Below are 23606 nucleotides of genomic sequence, written 5' to 3'. Positions count from 1 at the left end.
TGTATTTACACGACATAATTGATTAAAAACAAAAAAAAGAGAAAAATGAAAGGAATTTTTTCTTCTAAACCTCATATATATACACACACACACACACACACCTAGTTGTGAGGATGAGAAATGAGGTTGGGATAGAATACGTTATGTAGTTGTAGGGTTTACTGTATAGGTGGTTGAAAAGGTCGCGATTTTTATGGGCGGCTTAGTTGTTGGTTTTCCACTATCCAAGTTGAAGGCTGTGCCCTAAAGAGAGCTGAAGTTTTGCAGCTACCTCCATTTCCAAATACTCTGAGCTTACCTTCTAAAGATCCCAATCGCAACCAACTATGAGAAGCACACCTTATTGACACAACCACCAAGGCCACCCTTCCTGGTTGTGTTTGTTGCAGTTGATCATATAATGAACGCCAAGCACCACCCAACCTACGGTGGAGCAACTATGATTTGGCAGCCATTAACTACCACTTTCAAAACCATCGCCACCATCAACCACAAAAATTAGAGTTTGGTGGTGTTTGATTACTCAATTCAGTATTTAATTCTGAATGTATTTAAATTAAGTGCATTTGATAATGCACTTTGAATATAGCTAAAAATAGTAAGTACTGCTTAAAATGGGATAAAATTTTAAGTGACTAACTGGATGATGAATATTGAAAATTCAAAAAGATTTCAAAACATATTTATTTTTTAATGACTACTTAAAAACTTCAGGGTAACTTAAAATTTCGTACTTAATTTTCAATTTTATCAAACAGCACCTCAGTGTTTCATATAATTGTACCAAAATTAGAGTTGTGTGTTTCATATAGTTTTGTATTAGCATTTAAATCACGACGCAACTAACTAAACCCATTTTTAATTTTTAATTGGTAAAATATAAACACTTCTCACAAATCAAAATTTAAATTAAAAAAAAAAGAAAATCAAATTTCCATAAGTCAAAGTAAAAATCAAGGCAGTAGACAGTAGAAAGTGAGAAGAGTTTCTATTGGTGTTTTTCTTTTTAATATTTTTCAAATCAAGGGTTTATTTTGTCTTTTAACTAATAAAATTGTACTTAAATTCTAAGACACATAAAGTGGGAGCGGGAATGGGAGCGGGAGCAAGAGAGCAAATTCGAAAGTGGGAGCATGAAAGCGGCATAATTAAGTCATAAATATTGAGAATTTGAGTTAGATTGCATACGGAGCGTGAGAACGACTCCCATTAAGAAGGATTGTGTGACTTAGCTTCAATCTAATAAAAGTTAGTAGATCAACGATTTTGAATTAAATTTTTAAAAAGGTTCAATGTCAAAAAAATACAAAAATATGGCAGTTAATAATAATTTAAGAAAATAGCTATCAAATTTTAATTAAAAAAGCCATGAAATTTATAAAAATAAATAAATAAAAATTGGTAAACTATGAAAATTTGAGGATCAACTTCTATACTGGTATATAAAAATTGTTATGTAAATTTCTACATCAGAGAAGTCAGTATGTTTTATAATTCGAAAAAAAAAAAAAAAAAAAAAAAAGCCCTTCTAAATCAGTGTGTAATTATATACCCAGAATTACGAACAGATGTGTCATTTCATAATTAGGGTTTATGGGCATGAAAGTTCGTAGTTTTATAATTCTTGGACTAATATTACATAATTTTGTAATTTATTGTTAAATTGACGACCTTGTTCTGAAAGTTCATAATTTATAATATTTCATAATTGAAGATTAATTGTCATTTGTCCACAGATTATATTAGAGGAAGAATTTATATTTTGAGGAATTAATGCTTTTGGAACTAACATGATTATCATCCTATTAAAAATTCTAATACTCCTTTAACCTTTTTCTTTGAAAATGATGCATATAATCAATCAACCTAAATCTAAATTAATAAATATAAATTTAAACTATATTATTTTAATTATTGAACCTAGATATCCATTCACTTAAACTATATTCTTTTAATTATTGAACCTAAATCCATTCACTTGAATATAAATTTAAACTACGTTCTTTTAACTTTTTTGGATATAGGAATTTTGAAATATTCACCCAATTACAAATTCAATTTGCTTTTTTTATTAGTAGGAAATTATACAAATTTCATGCAAAAATTTGTCAATTTAAATATGTAAATAAGCTCAGATATAATTGTCATATTGTATTACTCAACATCATCTCAATTAAAATTCTGCTATATCTATAAATATTTGAGTTTGGAAGCTAATTGGTTGAGTAACCCAAAAAATGAGTTACTTACACACTCAACTCAGTGAGACCATTGTTTATAACATTATGCTTATGGCCCGTTTGCCAGGCAAAGCGTTTTGGTTTTTTTATCAATACCAAAACAATAGTTTTGTGTTTTATTGAAGGAGTGTTTTGGACAGAAATCAAAATCATATTTGGTAATGAAAATTTGTTAAATTCAGATATTTGTTTTAGTTTCTCCACTATAATAACAAAACACGCAATATCACCGATTTGCTGATATGAGTGGGTCAAAAAATCTAATATGTTATGAACTACTTCAAATCAATATTAGTTGTCCCAAATATGATATAGACTCAAATTTGAATACCAATATCAAAAAAATAATATCATTACACATGTCAAACGGGCCCAATTAACATTGAGTGTAGTGAAATAGCTCGGTGGTAGAGTATTATTGCTCGTGGCCAAAGGCCCAAATTTGAGTCCCCATCTCACATATATGTCCGTAAATAAAAAATAAAAACATTGGAGATATATTCATTAGATTGTTAAACTGACAATTTTTTTTCTTTTTTTTTTTTAGGAAAAAAAATGACATACTTCAATCTAACTCAAGACAGTAGTAAAAAGTATGAATGATATAATAATATATGTTAAAATCATAAATAAATACAATACCTTACCGGAAAAAATAAATAAATAAATTGATGTAAAGTCATGAAGTTCATAGCCATCAAAATTTTCGAATTGATGAAAAAATTATGTCAAAATTCTGCAAAATTTATATGATAAATTTTTTTATTATTTTTGTAAGCTTAAAGAAACACTGAAGTAAAATGATTAATAAAAATAAAATCTGGAAAGTGCACATAAAATCTTGTCACGTGATAAAAGAAAACAATAGAAATAAAATTATGGTAAATACCTAAAGTCATCTAATCGCAGATTCGTAGGTCATTATGTAACAAACAACTCAGAGTAAATTTATATTATATAAATATATTATAATTTTTAATATTTCTTTGTTTAAAAATATTACTTTTTAATATTTCGAAAACACCGATTCTAACAAATTAGTCTGCTCTCAAGAAGTTGCTCCTCATGCAACAAATCCCTCAAAAAGTTATTGGACTAAATTGGTAAACAAGTATAATTGTAATGAAAAGTTCAAAATTTATTAAATAATGACTAGGGATACTTGTTGTGAAACGAAATATATTAATAATTAATTGTATTTAAATTCATAATATTACAAGAAATTAATTTAAAAAATGTATCTTTAGTATAAAAAATGTATAGATTTTTGATTTTTTTTGTAAATCCGTATTCTATTTTATTAAAAGATTTATAATATCTCTGTGTTCGTTTCGTATTGTATCGTATCGTATATACACCCGTATCTGTACACTAGATGCAAGCACAATATATATAATGTATTTTGCCTGTCCTATATGGCCTATATTTACTCTGGCTGAATGGTAACACTAGCAGTCTCCCTCCAAATCAGAGCTAGAATGGGCAAAACTTGATTCCTTCTGTCTTGCTTCCTTCCACTCTCAATTCTCTTTTAGATTCCACTTCCTTCTCCCACTTGGCCTCAACTGCTATGCTATATATCGAGTTCCCAAATATAGCTTTATCCTATGCTATGCACCAATCCTAGACAAACTTTCTAGTTCTACCTTGGATAAAAAGTTAATGTCTTTACTGGGAATACCAATTATTAATTTCCTCACTTTATCTTTCCACCAGGGAATCTTCTTCACATTTGTTCTTCTCGATCATGTCCATTCTCTGCTGTCATCTGCTCTTACTTTCAACAGAAATGCAGGTTCTATAATATTTCTCCCCCTTGCCCACAGTAAGCCCAGTTATTATGGGGTCTTAAAGCGGCCATGTGTAAACTCGGACGTCGTGACTTTGACTCTCACAAGGAACAAAAACATTCGGGTTTAAACTTTAAATGATATTTATGTGTGTGGTTTGCGAGTTCAAATAATGTGTGTTAGTAGGGGGTGATTGCACATATTTAAAGTTTACCTTAAAGTTAGAAGTGCAAAGGGCCGGTGGTTGAAAGGGCATACAATATAAAAGGAGAAACAACATAAAGTTAAAAAAACAAGAGGATAAGCTCTCCGGCTCTGATAAAAATCATTGATGAAAATGTTAGGCTTATCATGTAATGTTAAATTTGCTTAATAAAAAATATTAAGTGTAAAGGTAAAGTTAATTTTTTTCCTGGTAAAGGTATTTTTTATATATATTTTTATATTTTTTATTTTGGTAAGGGTAAAGGTAAAGTATATTATGTGTGCAAAAGATGTACAAAAGAATTGGCAGAAGCCAACAAGAGAACAACAGCAGATTACTCAAAACTAAGCTGTACAAAGCTGGTGAAGCAAGAGCACAGACAGTAAAAATGGAATTCCAAAGATGATAGGGAAAAGGGTAAAAAAATAAAACGTGAGAACTGGATTTAGCTAAGGACTTGCAAAGAAAAAACAGTAAGTATTTTTTTTTTTTTTTTTACTGTCAAAAAATAATAAAAAAAAACACAACATTAAGCTAGGGAAGTGGAGAAATGACATGGAATTAAGGACTGTCTAGAGTAGAAAGCTTGTTCTTAAGGGCCATCCATAGCACAAAGTTGTGGTTGGGATGTTTATATATACTATTGAACCAGACTTTAGTACTGCTCCAGTGGACGTATGGGGATGGAGATAACACTCCAATTTTTTTTTTTTTTTTGATGACCGAACTCCCCTAGGTAGGGCCCTTCGGGCCCACCCTAAAGGCACCAAACTGGAAATATTGCAGCCGGCCCCATAGCTACAACACTAGGTTAGTCGAAGGTGATAAATGAGGTAGCAAGGCTCGAACCTGGGCTGATGGGTGCCCAAGCTAACACCTTACCAACTCATCCAACCCCCGGCACTCCAATTTTGGTTGTCAAAAAAACACAAAGAAAAAAAATAATAATAATAAAGAATTTGAATTCCTGTGCCATCTTATGTCTGTCCTGACAACCAAATTAACAAACCAGTTTGGAGAAATAAAGTACCCAAATAGTTCTTTGATTTGTGACAATTTATCAGTGTTCTTTTGAGAATAAAAGATTATTTTATAGTTTAAATTGTAGATTGGGGTTACTGAATGTTCATTTGGTTGTAATGCTTTCACCTCAAAAGATAAAACTGTTCTTGTTTTGTAATTAAGTTCTACAATGTCATCAGATATATGACATTGTTGTCTATATGGTACAACTATTATTGACATGCACATGATCATGACTTATGAGTCTATGATTGCATGGCATGGTATACTTTGACATGTATATGAACATAGCTCTAGGAACCACTAGGGTTTTTAGGAAAAAAAATTAATTGCTTTTGTATATAAGGAGATCAGTTCAACCACACATTGTCATGTGTAATGCAGCAAAATGCTGCACCTGATCCACTATGCCAAGTTGAAGTTGCTGCAGCTCACATGGAGAAGTACTCATGAGCCTACTGCTGTATGTCATAGGAAATAGGCGCACCAAAATGCCGTGCAGCCCCGGTTCACTGTAAATTAATAGCAATTTACTATGGCCAAAGTGCTAGTTGCAGGCAAATCAGGCAGTAAAAATAGGGGATGAAAACCGATGCCGCGATTTCATGGTCTAATCCCATGGAAGAGGCCTCTTGAGTGAGCATTTCTTCAAGAAACTATGGGCATTGTACTGATATTAATACTGTAATTGGTTCAGGAATATCTGAGATTTTTCAGCTTTTGTCTCTCATTCTGTCTCATGTTTCATATCTATCTTTAAAATTTAGTAAATCAGTAGGTCAATTATACCATGAATCATCCAGCTCACCTCATTCAAATATCAGCACAAGTATATATATATTAGCCCAAAAATCAGACGTGTTATTTTTTTTCAATTAAATTTTGAAATGAAGACCCTGGTAAGCATCTGGATATATCACCTCTTTTCTTTTCTGAAACTTTCTGTTATCTTGCTAGTAGGGCAAAAATTCATCTGAATTTATCACCTCTTTTCTTTTCTGAAACTTTCTATTATCTTGCTATTAGGGCAAATATTCTCTTCCTCATCTGCTCCATTGAGAGAGAGAGTAATATATATACACACACAAACACACACATATATGCACACATAGTTGCCAGTGGAAGCTCCATACCAGAAAAGGTCATGAGAAGTTATTGGAGAAGTGGTCCCCTACTGAGATTTCAGAACCCTAGGTTTCATTCTTAAAACCCTTACTCTGAAAGAATTTCTAGTAAGTTCAGGATTTCAGTCAGTCCTTTTTTTATGGGAAGAAGATTGCACAATCCATTTGTATATAGTATAATATAAGCTGGCAAAGATTTAATATATAGGATTTCATGTAAAGCCATCACTGGGGTTCTGGTGTACTTAAAGTAACCCTAACCCTAGTAAATATGAAACATATATATATATGTTTTATTTATTTTTTTAGTTAAAGGGTAAGCTTGTATTAAAATGGTAAAGAATGTACAAGGCTGTCCTAAAATATAGGAACAACAAACTGCACAAGGCAGCAGCCAAACCCTAGCCTGATACAAAGGCTTGGGCCCAAAGATAGCAAACAACTAGCTCAAACTACTAGCAACAAACTACAACGTACACATACAGCAAGTGACATTCCACAGCATACAAGTCCTAGGCTTTTTTTTTTTTTTTTTTTTGAAAAGAAAAGAAAAAAGGGACATTCCAACTCAAGGCAATCCAACCTTAAATGGTAAAGAATGTATATATATGTTGTGTCAAACATATATATATATGTTTTTCTTTTCTTTTTTTTTGATTTTTTTTTTTTTTGCCCCTAAAAAACTTCAAAAGTTGAGGAGATACCACGTACTGCTTGTAGCTATATATATGGGAATTTCAGTGGTTGTTTATTGATTAATTATCAATTCAAGTTTTTTTTTTTTCTTTTTTCTGCAAGTATCTATTTAAGTGTTGTGTATAAAAGAGAAGAATTCTCAAGATTAAAGATATAATTACATCTGTAGTATGAACTACTTCAGCTTCTTTGTTCGATAGGAAATGCTCTAGAAGATATTCATCACTTAGGCCGACCCCACCATTGTCGACCAATAAAAAAAAAAAACGAGTAGTAATTCAATAAAATTAAAGTACAATAATGGAAATATGAACCCGGCCACAGTTTAATGATGTGTGTGTGTGAATTGAAAATCCTTCAGGTGTCAGATAAATGATATATCAGCAAGGAAGTCTGAAATTAATATTAATATGTCTGTATGTTGTAATCATATATGTATAGACTCACAAATCATACTTGAAATTGAAAGACCATACATCAAGAATGCTTAAACTAGTCATTGGTGATCAATTTTCATGGAAAGAAAATCTTAAGTACCTAGCTACTTAATTCAGTCATTGGCTTGGACAAGCTATATACATACACAAACAGTCAAATGATATGTTTATCTTCCTAGAGGAAAGCTCAAGACACTAAAGCAAAATAGGAAAGCTCTAGAGATTCATATATATGATAGTTGCAATAACAAAAAAGGGTAGGAAATTTTTGGTGTTTGTTTGGAAAAATCTTGGAAACAAATGGAGGTGTTCATCGAATAATTTTTTTTAAAAAAATCTTAATTAAGAGAGAGAGAGAGAGAGAGAGAGAGTGATTTCAGTTGGAATTTGAAAATGTCAGATCAAACCTAAATGAACTAAGACAAGTTTTCTTTAAAGTTCAAAGATTTTTGTACAAATCAAGCAGTCTAACAATACAGCATCTTAATTATGTAAAATATATATCAATGTAATACCTTTTGAAATCAAGATAAGATCATTACAACCTTATCTTAAAAAATAATAAAAAAGATCATTTCAAACCCTCCAAATTCATACATAAATCCAAATTACAAGCCATAACACCACTGATCTTTCTCATCACATTTTACATGAAATATTCCTTCCCCTCTACAGAAGAAAACAGAAAGAAATCAACGGGGGAAGAAAGACTAAGCTGAGAAGTTATATATATAGATGGAAAGTTACCTTATAGACTAGTCCCAATTTGTTCATAAAACCAATCCTTGTGATTGAATCTTTACCATTGAAAACTAGCACACAAATGACTGAAAATAGTGCCTTTTGCACCATCTTGTGCATCATCACTAAAAAGACAAGATGCAGCTGTTCAAGATGGCTTTGTGAGAGAGCTCTCACCCTTCTCAATGACTATAAAATCTATTGGAGTTGGAATTGGAGTTGGAGTTTCAGTTTGCTTACCAATTGGTTGGCTATCTTTATGTGTTGTTGCTTCATCTTTGTCTTCAGTGCTAGTACTAGCTGCTTTGTTTTGGTTAGCCCTCTCTCTTTCAAACTCCCTATATTTATACAAATACTTGGATGTAGCCTCAGCATAAGCATCAAACCCTAGTGAACTCAGAGCCCAACAGATGTCATCGCCGTTCACCGTCTTTCGGTTCTCCTTGTGACACTTGTCAGAAGCTTCCCCAGTCACAAAACTTATGAACTCTGTTGCACATTCTTGAATTGTTTCCTTGGCTTCTTTTGAAATTTTGGCACTTGGTGGCAGGGTCTGCTTCATGATCCTGCCCACATTGGCAATAGGCAGGAATTGATCATGCTCATCAACCATTTCTAGTTAGAATCAGCTGATCGGCTTGATCTTCTCAAAAACTGACATCTGTTGCCCTTTAAGATATCGCCTGGTTCGCTTCTATATAGATCTATATACACATGTGAATGTTCATAAGCATATGCATATGACCAATGTGTCATGACTCTAACATGGGTCACACCAATTGGTGGGTCTACATGGTGGATCGCAAAACGTTAATTTAAATCGTTACTCGTTAAGATATCGTCTTATTCGCTTCTATACAGATCTACATATGTGCATGTTCATGCACATATATGTCTATGAACAATGTGTCATGACGTACTCTAACATAGGTCACACCAATTGGTGGGTCTCCGTACATGGTGGATCCCGAAACATTGATCTAAATCGTTGTTCGTTAAGATATCGCCTGATTCGCTTCTATACATATCTACATATGTGTATATTCATGCACATACATGCCTATGAACAATGCGTCGTGACTCTAACATGGGTCACATCAATTAGTGGGTCTAAATGTTGGATCCTAAAACATTTGCCTGAATCCCTATGCTACATTAATTTAGGCCACATCCATGGATGCAAAGTGGGATAGGGGTTTTGTCATAATTATGAAAATAAAAAAATATAAGTACTCATTCCAAATCTTGACTATTAAGCATTAAAAAAATCTGCAACTAGTAAATCCAGGGGAAAGATGTTAATTCCTTGGGGGAATACAAATTCTCATGTAAATTTTTTTTTTTCTTTTTATTTCAAAATAGTAATTCTGGATAAAATGAAGTTTTTTCTTTTAAAGTTGTATAAATCATATGGCAAAGTTTTTTTTTTTTTTTCAGTGAAATGAATATCCAAGTCAAAGTTGCCAAGAAATTATTTCTACATATTTTTCTTGGAATCTGGCAGAATCCACGGATTGGCGTGTGAACAAGTTGAAATTATTTCAAAAGTAACAAATGGAATTGCTTTTGAAAATTTTGAAGCATATATTGGATTAATCCATTGTAGTACAATGGTCCCCACTAACTCCCCTCTTCAAAAAAAAACACTTTTAACTTTTAATGCTCCCAATTTGTCTAAATTTAGTTTTAAAATGCTTCCAATCAAAACAATCTTTTATCTTATCAGAAGAAATGGAAAGTTATAAACTTAATTATTTTAAAAATTGGTCATCAAGTTTAAAGAATGGACTACATTTGTGCACGTTTGCTTGGTTTGGAGTGGGTCCAACCAAAAGTTACAGAAACCTTGTGTTTGATCTAAGTAGGGTTTCTCACTTTTTGGAGGCAAGGAATTTCCTTTCGAAATATAGAATTTTATGGTCTCAATCATGTCATACAACTATGGAATTTCAGATAAAAAAAATGTTATCAATGTCTAAATATGCTTTTCAATCTTTAAATTAATGAAAACAAATACTAGTACCAAATGGCCTTACCATGTCCCTGACTATAGTTAGTTCCATCAGTCCAGCTTCAAATGGTTATGTAGCATGTCATATATCCATGCAATATCCACATGTCAAATGTGTCGAATTTCAAAACAGGACACATAAACACAGCTAAATATTTATATTATTTAATATTTTAATGTAAAATCATAACTTTAGGTAACATAGTGTCTAATATAAGCATTTCATTCGTGTGGAAGCAATAATAAATAAAGTTGAATCATTGGATGTATTTTTTAAGTGTGTATCGAATCAAAAAAGTTAAATACATATTCCATACCCTGTTTGAGTATTGTCTGTTTGACATAGTTACTTCACCAACTTTTAAAGAACTCACGTAATATAAATCTAAATAACCATGATAGCTAACCATGCTTGATCAGATTCTTATATGCCACTAAACAAAGTTCATGCTTAATTAGAAAACTCAATTTATTAAAAAATCTGACAAATAATTTATACTAATATGGATTACTTGCTCTGATTTTGGTTCCTCCTGCATTTTGAATCAATCAAAATGTCAAAATGAGGTAGGGGTAATAATGCAATTTTTTTTATTTTTTTTATTTTTTTAGTATGGGTTTCAGCAATACATACCAAAGATTTTATAACCATCCCTTTTGGGTAACTTAGTTACAGATTTTTATGCTAAAAGTCTATGGTTCTATGCTATACAAAACTTCCATTAACAGTAATGCTCCCCAAATGGTATGTATAACTTCCTTTAGATATGGTTGTAACTTGAAGGCCATAATTTAATTGTATCACATAGAAGGCTATGGCAATTACTTAAGCTTTTCTTTTGTTTTTTTTTTATATGTGTGTGTATATATATTAGTATATTGTCATCCTAATCACTTATATCAATATATGTATATGTTGTGTACTTTTCAATCATAAATGTGTCTCTTTTTGTTTGTTCAATAGTTAGCTGTAAACTAGCCTAATAATCTACAATTTGAGACATATACATATATTTCACTTATCATGAGATGTGAAAAATCTGAAATAAAGAAGTTATCCTCCTTTGTCCCTTGTTTTCTAAATAAAAACTTAATTTTAAAATTTTAGCAAAAAAACTTCACATGCATTTTTATGCATCAATCAATCATCATAATTACGAAAAATAAAATTAAATTAGTCAGCCATCTAAATAAAATAAAACACATATTACTAAGGATTTTGTGGCCTTGTGTATCTCTCTTATCTCTCTCAAAGTGGATGGTGAATTTTTAAATCTTCTAAAAGACAAAGTGGATGTGTAAGTCTGAGTGATGTGTGTGTTTTTTACCAATAAAATTAAAAAGAAGTTAATAAAAAAACATCCACACTGTTGTTCCAATTCCTTGTGTCGTAGAGATTTGCCTTTGTGAGAATCAATATATTGTAATTATTAAGGTCACCATTATAAATGTACCTTCTTTAAAAAAGTACATTCAAAGTATAATATAAAAAGATATACAAAGCTTCTCTTATTGACACATCTAGGGTTTGGAACTTTATTAGGGTTCCCCATTACTATTTAGGTATTAAAATAAGTAATAAACAAATGAATAGGGGATGCAAATCCATAAAGGGACCTTGAGAAACCCTAGAACCTTTGATAGTCTTTTGAGGACCTACTTAGAAAACTATTACACTGTGAGTTTCCCTCTTTACACTTTAGAGTAATTACTTTGCTCTAAGGTTCCATATCTACCTACCCTAATATTCATAGGCATCTGATGTGATTAGTTTTTATTTTATAATGTCACTTGAAGAATAATAGTGACTTTGCCTAATTTCACTTTTTTTCCACTCTTTTTATTTATTTATTTATTTATTTTTATCTCCTCTAGGTTTTACTTAGCCTATATGGATGCTCTGAACTTGCTTTGGAGAACATTTTTCTTGCTTTTATTTTTCTTCTCTATGTAAGATTTGTTCTAAGGCCTACCCAAGCAATTCCTATACCCCATCTGAGTGAAAGTTGAAAGGGGGAGAATTTTTTTTTCTTCTTAAAGTACGGCATATCATCTAACTAAAAGTAAACTACATATCAATTTTTGTTCTCATTGTTACTGATATAATATTGTAGAACATTTGCAGTTGCCTCGCTAGTTCAGTGGATTAGTGTCTCCCGTGAATCTTGTACTATCAGGCTTCGACTCTTTATATCTACTAATCTAACATTAACACTTCTTGCCTTGAAAAAAAAAATTGTAAAGCATTTGTTATGGTTTTGTAAAATAAAATACTCGTACCACTTTTTTTTCTTTCTTTCTTTTTTTGTTAGGGTAAATTTGCCCCATTGGGGCTCAAACCGTTCACTTTTCTTTTGAGTATAAGAGGTCATACCATCTAAACCAACACTCTGATAACATTTCACCACTTTGTTGAAGGAAGAATAGGTAAAACAATAGGTAAGCAATTCAAAAACTTACCACCTCATCCACCATTATCACAACACTTAAATCTTAAAATTCATAGATGTTTGGTAAATTGAAGATTTGACTCTGAGTTAATTGGCTCATAAATAATAATCCTCATTGTCTTGGATAGCACTTCCATTCTCACTTTCTTACGATTTTTTTTATAATATCATATCATATTCAAATTATTTAAGTCGAAGATCATACACACTCTTTTCCTAGTGTTAAATTGAACTAAACTATTAGTATCATTTAATTTTATTGTGTGATTAAATTAGACTTTATGGAAGAAGAAAATAAAGAAGTAAAAAAAGAAAAGAAAAATCAACATCAACTTTGTGTTTATTCCATATGAATCATCAAACAAAGAATAAAGATTCCATTTTCTTAAAAAGTTATATGGCAACATTAAAATGACAGCATAACAGGAAAAAGGGAAGAATATTTTGGAAGCATCGAATTGATATTTTAAATTTAAAATTAGAAAAAAAAAGTTTTAATTAAAACTTTAGATTAATTTTTTTATGATTTCACATTCAAGCCCTTGATAAAGTGCTTCTTTAAAAGAGTATTTTATTACTACAATCAATCATATTCAATAAGTGGGCTCACTCATTTTGAACCTGTGGAGGGTTTTAATCATCCTGCTAGAGGAACGCCCAGACTAAGAAGCCCAATCAGATTATCACACACTTGGGCCATGTTTGGTTGGAAAGAAATGGAAGGAAAAGAAAAGTAAAGAAATGGAGAGAGATGATTTTTTGTGTGTGGTGTAAAATTTTGAAAGTAAAAGAAAGAGAATGGAAGGATTTGAAGGGATGCACAAGGCTTAGCATTTCTAATGAAACTTTTTTAATACCACAATTGCTCTTATTTTTTTATGACACAAAATTTATGGATTATGATGGCAAATTCATTAAAATAATTTTATTCCTTTTATTTTCATTTCCACCCTACCAAACATAGCTATGGAATATGAATAGTAGGGTATAATGGCTTAGACTCTTAAATTTTGTTGTCCGATTAACCAAGAATCTTTGTTTGACCTACAGCCAACAATTCAGTCCTGAAAGATAACCAGGCCTGTCACAGCTGGAAAATATGGTCCAATGTCCAACTTTTTGCCATATGAAGTCCTATTGGAAATATATATATGTATATATATATATATATATATATAGCATATTTGTAGAGAGAGCTTTTGTTGAACATGTCAATGGTGGTGGGGCTAGGAGGCCATTGGCTGCCCAAGAGTTTGGCAGCCAGGAAAATGAGGTATTCTATTTTAGAAAGCAGAAAAAGGAAGACGAAAAGACAAAGAAAAACACTTCTTGCTATGAACATCCCTAAGTGTTTTTGGATAACAGGGTGTCCGGTGCTTTGCCCCGACTAATCCACGATACCGGTGCAAGGCGTCCCCACCAACACAAATCGGGTAAAGTTCGGACAATGTCCGCAGGTGTGGCTCCTAAGAAATTGTTTGCATTAGGAAGAATCGATCCCAATACTTGCTTCATAAGGCACCAGGGCCCAAGACTTTTCCAATGTAGGCCAACCCCTTGGGATTAACATTCCTAAGTTGTTTGGTTACTATTTATTTGGTTTTTGAGAGGAAATATTGCAGAAGTGACCTCTCTGCTACAGAATTATCAACTAGCAAAGAACAGCACAAAAGTGGTCATATTCACTATTGAAATAATAATCAAAAGAAAATCATATGTGGTGAATAAATACAGGAAGCATCACATATATACAAAGAAAAAGCCTTGGGCTTTCTTGTATTTCTAGGAACTGAAACATGATTGTCATAAAATCAATACAACATACAAATAAAACAAGAAATGTAGTGAAATCACAGAGATCTAGGAGGTTTCTCTAACAATGCAGACAGAAAAACTTCATCCTTTGATTTGGGAGAAATAACCCACTTGTGTTTCTTGTACCTAAACTGCAGAAACATGTACATGTAGTCATCTAGATCCCTTCTGTTACAAAAGAATCGATCGATCCACAACAACCCTCCCGGCCTCAAAATCCGGTCCCAATCAAAAAGTATAAAATCCATCAATTGCAGGTCAAGCCAGCCATCCATAAAGCCAGTTGTATGGATCAAATCCATCGTGTTATCGAAGAATGGAAGGCGTTGATTCAATGTTGCATACAGAGGAATTAGACCTCGAAGTGCAATCATCTCGTTGAAAGGAGCCCCTAGGTTTAGAGCTGTTGAGATAATTGTAACATTCTGTTCTCTCATCCTTGCAGCAAATGTCCCGGTACCAATGCCAAAATCAAGTCCTACCCTAATCTCCCCCGGCTTAATAGCCAAAACATCTTTCATCAGGAAATCTACTGGCAATGTAGTGTTGGTCACCCATCTAAGCTTTTCTTTTTCCATTTCAAAACATCCCGTACATTTGGAATAACCCCTCTTAGGGTTCTTGCTCGATAAGCACTCAAAGTTCCTGCAATGATAATTGCTCCACCTAACATTTCTACCATCCGGGAGCTTCCACAAGGACTCGTTGATCGAGTAAGGCTTCTGGTAGAGCTTAGAAGCCCTTGTCAAGCACCTCCTCCGGGGCAATGGATCACAACCGTTAACCATAAGCTTCTGTGCAAGAATCCAATCATCTTTACAGTAAGACCCGATGTCATAGTCCATATACTCTTCCAATTCCTTCTTCATCAGCACACAAGCATGCCCTATTGTGTTGTATATCCTATCTGTTCCATATATATTGATCTTCCCAACCCTATTCTCTTTCGGGGTTATATACTTCCGGATCTCCTCAATCACAAAATTGTTAATCAGAGGTTCTTCCTTCACTGTCATGTTTCTAATCCCTTCAACTTTAGGCAACCGGATTTGCCTAAGAGCGATGTGAGCACTATAAAGAGGCTGAATCACCTCTTCCTCTATAAACTTTTTATACTCTGATTTAGAAATGTTTGTTCTATCCATCACACCCTTGTTCTTTTCCATCTGTTGCACTTTCGATTCGAGCTTGTCCTGCAAGCTCTCCATCTTAAGAAGTACTTCCTCAACCCGAGCTGACAATGCATTTATGTCGAAACCCTCATAAACGTCCTTCACTCCATAAAAATGATTGCAAATATCCTCATTTTTCAAGAAGAAACCAGCCGAATAGAATCGAAAGAGACTCGATATGCTTACGATTATAACAAGCCCTCCCAACACAATCTGAAGCCAACCCATTATTCTTGCCAATCTACACTTTGGAAAACATAACCCCCTCATATTTACTACGTAATACTTAAATCTACACACTTTTCTTGCTTGCCCTCAAATATTCACCTCAATCGCCGATAATTTATTTTGGGTTCCTAAGAAAAAAACGAAATGAATTTAAGATTCAATAGTATCAAATTAACAAAAACACAACTAATATGATTGTTGAATATCAAAATTCATTATGAAGCTAAGCTAATTCAACAAATACAAACTAATTTAAATTATTTTGGGTTCCTAAGGAAAAACAAAATGAATTTAAGATTCAATATATCTAATTAACAAGAAAACACAACCAATACGATTGTTGAAATGTTGAATATCAAAATTCATAATGAAGCTAAATTAAATTAATTTGGGTTCCTAAGAAAAAACAAAAAATGAATTTAAGATTTAATTTATCAAATTAACAAAAACACAACCAATATGATTGTTGGATGTATAAATCCTATATAAATTCATACGGAAGCTAAGCTAATTCAACATATACAAACAAAGAATGAAGTTGCTAAAAATTACCAATCTTTGATCTGTGAAAAGCAAGCGATGATGATCGAAAAACGAGTTCATATGCGACGAGCTTTGTGAATCCAGTATAAGCCTCTGTTTCAGATCAAAGTCTACCCTGCTGATTCAATTCTGAATTACAGAAGCCATAATGGTATTTTTAGAAACCCTAGAATTACTTCAAAACCTTGCTTAAATTGTTCACAATCTTAGCTTTAGAGCTGGAAAATCGTGACCTTCAAGCTCTGTGACACGAGTTTCGATGATCACATGTTTAACTAAGCAATTGAAAATCTTTAAAAAGAAGCGAATCTCGTGATAAAACCCTAAAAAACGCTCGATTTAGCACTCGAATATTATATGTATTGTATGTATGTGAAAATCACTATGTGAATATGAAGCGTTGACTGCGAGGTTGGTGATGGTGGGTTAGGTTTTTCCATGACCGAATATCAGCTCGAATTGCGGACAGTTTTTGAAAAACCTTCGACCGTTAAAGTTGCATTCTTGAATTTAATGAGACTGACGAGTGACGACGGGTCATAAATTTTCCCTACCTTACTTGCCTGTGAGGAAACAAAAATAAATAAAATAAAAATAAATAATCACCTTCGGAAAAAAATAATAATAAATAAATTCATATAAATATATATTTATAAATGTAATGTGTATATTAAATAAGGACTTGATTAAAATTTTAGATTCACATGCAGCTAAAACCTCAACTAGTTTAAAGTTTCATCTAATTCGTTCATTAAGCAAATGAATTGAATTTTAATTTAATTATAAGCTCCTTTGATAATCGGACAAATTTTGAATAACGCGTATAAATTAATGAATATGAATTCATGTAAACTCATTTATATTTGTGAAGACAGACTTATATAGATTCATTTTCTTGTTATTATATTATATAAGCGTGCTCATTAGAAGAGTATTAATATTGATTAGTTAGATAAATAAATTTTGTAAGTAAATTAGTTGAAAATGTTTACTTGTAACTTTGTGAACGCAAGCTTAATCCCAATTTGAATAAGAACACATGATTAAATTTGATTCATTATATTAAAAGAATTGAGATAAGTTGAATTCAAACTTTTTAAATTGTGACAGAGAGTTCGAGTTTCATTTCTTAAAAACCATAATGGTATGTAGTGATAAATTTCTAGGCTTTTGAGGTAAATATCAATAAGTTAATGTAAATTTTGGTAGGAAAAAATTTATTGAATACTTACCAGAAAAAAAAAAAAATGAAAATGGAAAAATGTATTGAATAACCTTAAACCATCTTATCAACTTGACGACCCTAAATTAATATCCAAATCATAGGTCAAATTAAAGGGATTTTGAAAATGTTGTAGGAAAATTTTATTGAATACTTACCAAGAAAAAAATATATATAAATAAATAAAAAATAAAGGAAGGAAAAATGTATTGAATAACCTTAAACCATCTTATCAACTTGACGACCCTAAATTAATATCCAAATCATAGTTCAAATTGAAGGGATTTTGAAAATGTTGTATACTGCCACGTGTCCTATGATTATATATTTTTAACGCGAGTCCATCTACGACAGCACATAAGAAGGGCAATCTAGTCCGAACACATTTAAAATGGGGAACCCGGTGAAGATCGCCAAAGTGGACCCATATGTCCTTGAATATTTGGAGCCAATATCGCCTAAAACAATCCAACCATAAACCATTTGAAACCATAAATACTCACCATTCATAATCTACCCCACACTGTCCTAATAACATTTTTTTTTTTTGACAACTAATAAATCTTGAGTCATGCTATTATAATGAAGCCTACTTCATGACCATCATCATAAACAGTCAATCTTTTAGTTGTGATTATGTATTACAAAAACTTATAGTTTAAGAGATAATTATACATTCAATATTTTGTATCAAAATTTATTTACATTAAATTACACAAAAATAGTTGAACTTTTGCATACTCTTTTGACATTATTTTACTAAATTACGTTGCCAACTTTGACACCTCATACAATTTTTTTTTATGTTATTTTGTGTTGATTTATTTTTTTAACGGTAAATAACCTTAATACCATGAAAGATGAAATTTTTATATGAATACAAACACTAAGACATATTCGAAATAATTACAGTGAATAAGAATGCGAGGGCCATGTGAGTGGTGACATCATTGATGTAAGTTAGTGAATGAGACTACTAGGGTCACCAGAGTGGTGACATCATTAGTGGAACTTACACCGTTAAGGGCCCGTTTGGAAAGCGTTATGTGTTATAGTGAAATGCTCTAGTTTAGAACAAAACAAGTGTTTTGTAGTGTGGTATTCTGAAATGAGAACAAAACATGTTTGACAGCGAAAAATTGCTCTGAGAATTTTGGAACAAAAACATGGTAGAACATATTTGGCAATGTGTTTCGTTCTAAGAAATATGAGAACAAAACATGTTTGGCAAAGTGAAAGTGTAACCAAAATTAGTAAAAAAAAAAAAATTAATTAAATATTAATACTAAAGAATATTTTTAAATAATGTGTTCATTAATACATTTTTTATAACTTTATTAAATATAAAGTAAAAATTTATTATTGTATAATTGTAATATACAATTGATATAACTTTTAATATATATATATATATATATATATATATATATATATATATATATATATATATATATTGTTAAAAATTTATCTTAGTTTATTATAAAAACCAATAAAATAAATTCTAAATTGTAAAACCTATTAATGCTACATATTATTTTCCCAGTTATGGACTACATTGTTTCAATATGGAACTGAAATAAAGTTTTAACATATTATACATTTCATGAAATTTAATATATTACATACATGAGTTTCAAAAATATTACGGCATTTATCAACTGCCACAATAATCAACAACAACAACATAAGCAATAACATAAAGAATATAGTTATAGTAAGACGAAGACAACAACCATAGATAATGTAGTTTTGCCGATTTTGTTGAGCTTGCATAACAGCAATTACATCCTCCAACTCTTCCTGCACATGACCACCCACTTGCAGATGTTGGTGCATGTCATCCAACCATATAAATGCACGATCATGTGACTAAATCAGAACAAAGAGTTGTATATTATTATAATGCACCTGTGACAGTAAGATGTACTTAAAAAAAAAAAATTAATGCAAAGAAAATTGTATACCTCCCAAACTGGACATCTATAAAATAAACGTCCATAATTCTTTGAAATTCCAGCCGTATAAAGATTCATTCGACCCCTTCCACATGCACAAGGTGGCCCGTCACCCTGTATCTTATACATGACTGCATATACAAGTTATTAAACTGATCCAAAAAAGTTAATAAAAAAAATAAAATAGAATCATTTATCGAAATCGTAAAGTAATGTTAAAATAAAGTAGTTATTACAGTTATCCAAATCCTAACAAATAATTAAAATAAAGTAGTTGTTACAATTCTCCAAATACTAACAAATGGAACAAGTATAAAAATCTTATTACAGTTATTCAAACATGATAAACATGTAAATCCTATTTTAAGGGTGCCGACTTGCATTCCATATAGTATCAGCAATATGATCGCGTACGATATCCATTGGTCACGAGCGAGAGTGCGACGCATTAGGCTGAACATCAACATCATCATCTCCAAAAATTTCATCTATCATCGCCTCCACAGTTGCATCATTAAATATTGGATCTACATGCGCCTCCTTTCTTATAAAGTTATGAAGTGTGCAGCAGGCTAAAACAATAGCAACTTGAGCTTCAGACCTATATGGGGGAATTTGCTTTAAGATAGGGAATCTCATCTTAAGCATCCCAAAACAACGCTCAATTATATTGCACAATGATGAGTGCCTGTGATTATATATTTCTTCTCTACATTAGGATTGCCGAGAAACTCTACGGTACTCTTGGAAGTGTTACCGTTGGCCCCTGTAAGGAGCCAAGAAACCCGGTTGATTGGCATACCCGGAGTCCACCAAATAATATTTCCCTGCCATTTTATAAACTATAAGGCACGTTTTTTTACCATGATATTTTAAATAAGTATTGCAAAATTATAGCAAGTATGACATTTACCTTCTGGAGGCATTGGGAAATGCAAATCCTCATTATTAATGGTCTCGTTCAATATCCTAGAATCATTAGCAGACCCCTTCCATCCTGCTGCGACGTACGTGAACATTATATCAAAATCATAAACAGCCATTACATTTTGTGTGGTATCCCCCTTCCTACCATGAAATGGTATTTGCTGGTCCACAGACACGTTCGCATGGACATGAGTTCCATCAATTGCCTCTACACAATTCTTAAAAAAATGGTGGTACTTTTTTTACTTCTTTATATGGTTAGGAACTTGGCTAAAATCTGGAGCGACAATAATATATTTCCCTAAATCACAGACTTTTTGTAAAACCGCATAAAAGTATTTTGAAATTGTATAGGTAAAGTGTTGAAATCTTTCTGTGACCACACGATTCCTTTCATTATGAGCTAAAATAAGCAAAAATATGCCAACTTATTCATAAACATTTACCCCTGTAGAGTCTTTCAACCCTAATAACTTAAGCTCCCCACACAACTTCAAAAAAACAGGGGTAGACATCCTAAAATTTTCAAAACATCTACTTCCATGCCCATGCAAGATTTCCATTATATATGTTTCCCCGGTTAAAAGAGAATCCCTACAAGGTTGTTTCGCGTAATGTTTCTTATAATACTCAAACATACATGCCATTATGATGACACAATCATTCTCCTCATCACCATCATCATACAAGTCAATTATTGTCCTAATATCCATCTGTATAATACAAAATTTAATAAACGAGATAAATTACAATCATCTCAAGCGAAATACCAAATAATAAATAAAAGCAAGACAACAAATAAAATCAAAGCAAGCGAAATAGTTATATTTTCATTACAATCAAACCAAATAACATAAATACGAGTGTACTTAATATTACAATCAACCAAAGTCATAGCAAAACCAAATAAGAAATAAAAGCGACACACCAAAAGTCATAATACGTACTAGTACAGTCATCCAAAGTCATATAAAACCAACATACCAAATCAAATTCCTTTGATTCAACCAATCTTCTTATCATCAGGAAGGTCATTAAGAAAGAAATCCCTCTAAACTTCATCAGTACGTAACATCTGTGTGACCTTAGCTTATTGTTTCATATCAACGCCCTTCAACTTATTCAAAATATAACAACATAATTTAAAATCACCTTTTATGTTGTCTGGAAAATTGACTTCAACTTGCCCAGCTTCATGAACTGTTTTCATATTAGATGATGAAGAAACGACTATGACCCTTTCAATTCGATCTGTTTTCTTTCTATAAGTGTCACTCATTTTCTCCATGACACGATTCATTGTGGAGGCAAAACTCTCTCTCTTTGGTTTCTGACCACGAGGTTCAGGAGAATGAGTGAACTCATGACGGCCTAACTCAGCGAAATTATCATTAAGGTCAAATGAGGTATGTGTGCCTTCATGGTGTGCGGGGGCTTGGTTGAGAATGAGTGGACTGTAGGAAGTATAGACATATGCACTGTAGCGTGTGTGCCTCCAAATATGGTGGTGAGCTTGTCAAAATGATTACATGGCCTCTTTCGATACTTATCATATTGGGCCTTCACCTACAAATTATTAAATTACTATTAATATTAAGTATATTTTTTTGTTAAATCAACATACATTTATTTGAATAACTAACCTTGATCAATCTAGTCCATCTTTCATTTTCAACTATAATCATGCCCGTCTCAGCATTGTATCTCACGCCTGTTTCTCCTAACAAACTCACGAAGGCTTTGTAGTCAACCCTCATGTGGTTGAATTTGCTCTTAAGTTGTTTCGGTACATAATTCTTGCCTGTACGGACCGTCATGCCTTTTCGTATATTCTTCCAACCATTTGGACTAAAAGTTGTGTTATTCCGATTACTAGCCTTCACTTCTTCCTCTATACAGATGATGAAAGCTTCAAGATGAGAATCATCCCATACTAGTTTTCCATCATCGGTATTGTTTGTAAGGTCCTCTATTTCTTCTCCCACCACATTGTCAGCATTGATATCCATCTAATTACATAGTTTTAATAAGAATGTGTTAAAAGGGTCATTAACAACTGTAATCTCCTATTAAGAAAGTACAAATACATTTACTAAGCTGTCATAATAATATGATACTCGCATATTTTTTTTGTCGATTTCTAAATAGATATAACTGTTCAAGTAATTAGTTTTATATGTTTACAAGAACCATGAGTGCAGCATAACAACACTAGAAAGTTTTTAAATACTTATATGCCATAATTTTCTCCCCTTATATTTTATATCAAAATGGGTAGAGGAAATTCAAGAAATGCAGTTCATGTCTGGGTGTCAGCGATGGTTAAAACTTTTTAGGTTGTGTTTGCAATAAAGGATTTGGAATAAGCAGAGTTAGTGTTTGGATTTTTGGCTCTGTTTGGGTTAGATCATTATAGATAAGGAAGAGCTTAGGTTGGAGTTGTTACCATCGCACTAAACAATGATCTCTCTATCAGAAATCTTTAACATGAGCAAAATTAGTAGTTAATTATCATTATATTTAATTGAATAACAATAGGTGATGGAATTTAATGCTTCATGTCCTCCCTGTAATGGCCCAACTTCCCACTTAATTAGTCTATCTCATTTTTTGAGTCCTTTAGTGAGAATAAGATAAACTAGACAGAAATAAAATTGATAGCTACAACAATTAAGTACACTGTTAGGTCAAGGGAAGCACACAAACATGGAAATTCAATGAAAGCCAATAAAGTACTCGAACAAACACAATATTTAACACGGTTCGGTAAAAACCAACTTTCATACACAAAAAAAGAGAGATTTCATTATAATAAATAGAGATCTCAAAAATAGTACAGTACCAATATATATACACACACACACACACACACTCCCATTGACCCATAAAAAATGGACTTGAGACACAACTCGTAAAATATAAAGTTAATCAAACTGGGATTTGAGAGACAAATCCTACCACCCTCTTCAATATTTTAAATTTTTATAATGCTGCATTTGGGAGCACAGGCATTTTCGAAAATCAAAA

The 23606-nt window shown here is 32.1% G+C and overlaps 2 protein-coding genes across 2 annotated transcripts; both read right to left on the bottom strand.

The window, feature by feature from the left end:
- Positions 1 to 8404: 8404 nt before the first annotated feature.
- Positions 8405 to 8869, bottom strand: LOC132298670 (nuclear transcription factor Y subunit B-4). Its single transcript, XM_059795061.1, has one exon. The coding sequence runs from the start codon at positions 8867 to 8869 to the stop codon at positions 8405 to 8407; it is 465 nt and encodes a 154-aa protein (XP_059651044.1).
- Positions 8870 to 14466: 5597 nt separating this feature from the next.
- On the bottom strand, positions 14467 to 17023 carry LOC132299682 (probable methyltransferase At1g29790). The gene is made up of 2 exons (XM_059796444.1): positions 16485 to 17023; positions 14467 to 16060 (listed from the first exon to the last, which is right to left on the bottom strand). Exon 2 carries the CDS (start codon positions 15972 to 15974, stop codon positions 14568 to 14570), a length of 1407 nt encoding a protein of 468 aa, XP_059652427.1. The 5' UTR covers positions 15975 to 16060; positions 16485 to 17023; the 3' UTR covers positions 14467 to 14567.
- Positions 17024 to 23606: the final 6583 nt, after the last annotated feature.

This window comes from Cornus florida, unplaced genomic scaffold, assembly GCF_030987335.1.
Source record: "Cornus florida cultivar Cherokee Brave unplaced genomic scaffold, ASM3098733v1 CherokeeBrave_3.0.0_Hap2_Chr03, whole genome shotgun sequence".
In the NCBI taxonomy this organism is placed as follows: Eukaryota; Viridiplantae; Streptophyta; class Magnoliopsida; order Cornales; family Cornaceae; genus Cornus; species Cornus florida.
Note: the sequence above shows the minus strand (reverse complement) of the source record. Positions and strands in the feature narration are given on the sequence as shown.

Bases quoted from the DNA above. Each gene is read 5' to 3' on its own strand.
- LOC132298670 (XM_059795061.1), bottom strand. From the start codon at position 8,869: ATGGTTGATGAGCATGATCAATTCCTGCCTATTGCCAATGTGGGCAGG.
- LOC132299682 (XM_059796444.1), bottom strand. From the start codon at position 15,974: ATGAGGGGGTTATGTTTTCCAAAGTGTAGATTGGCAAGAATAATGGGT.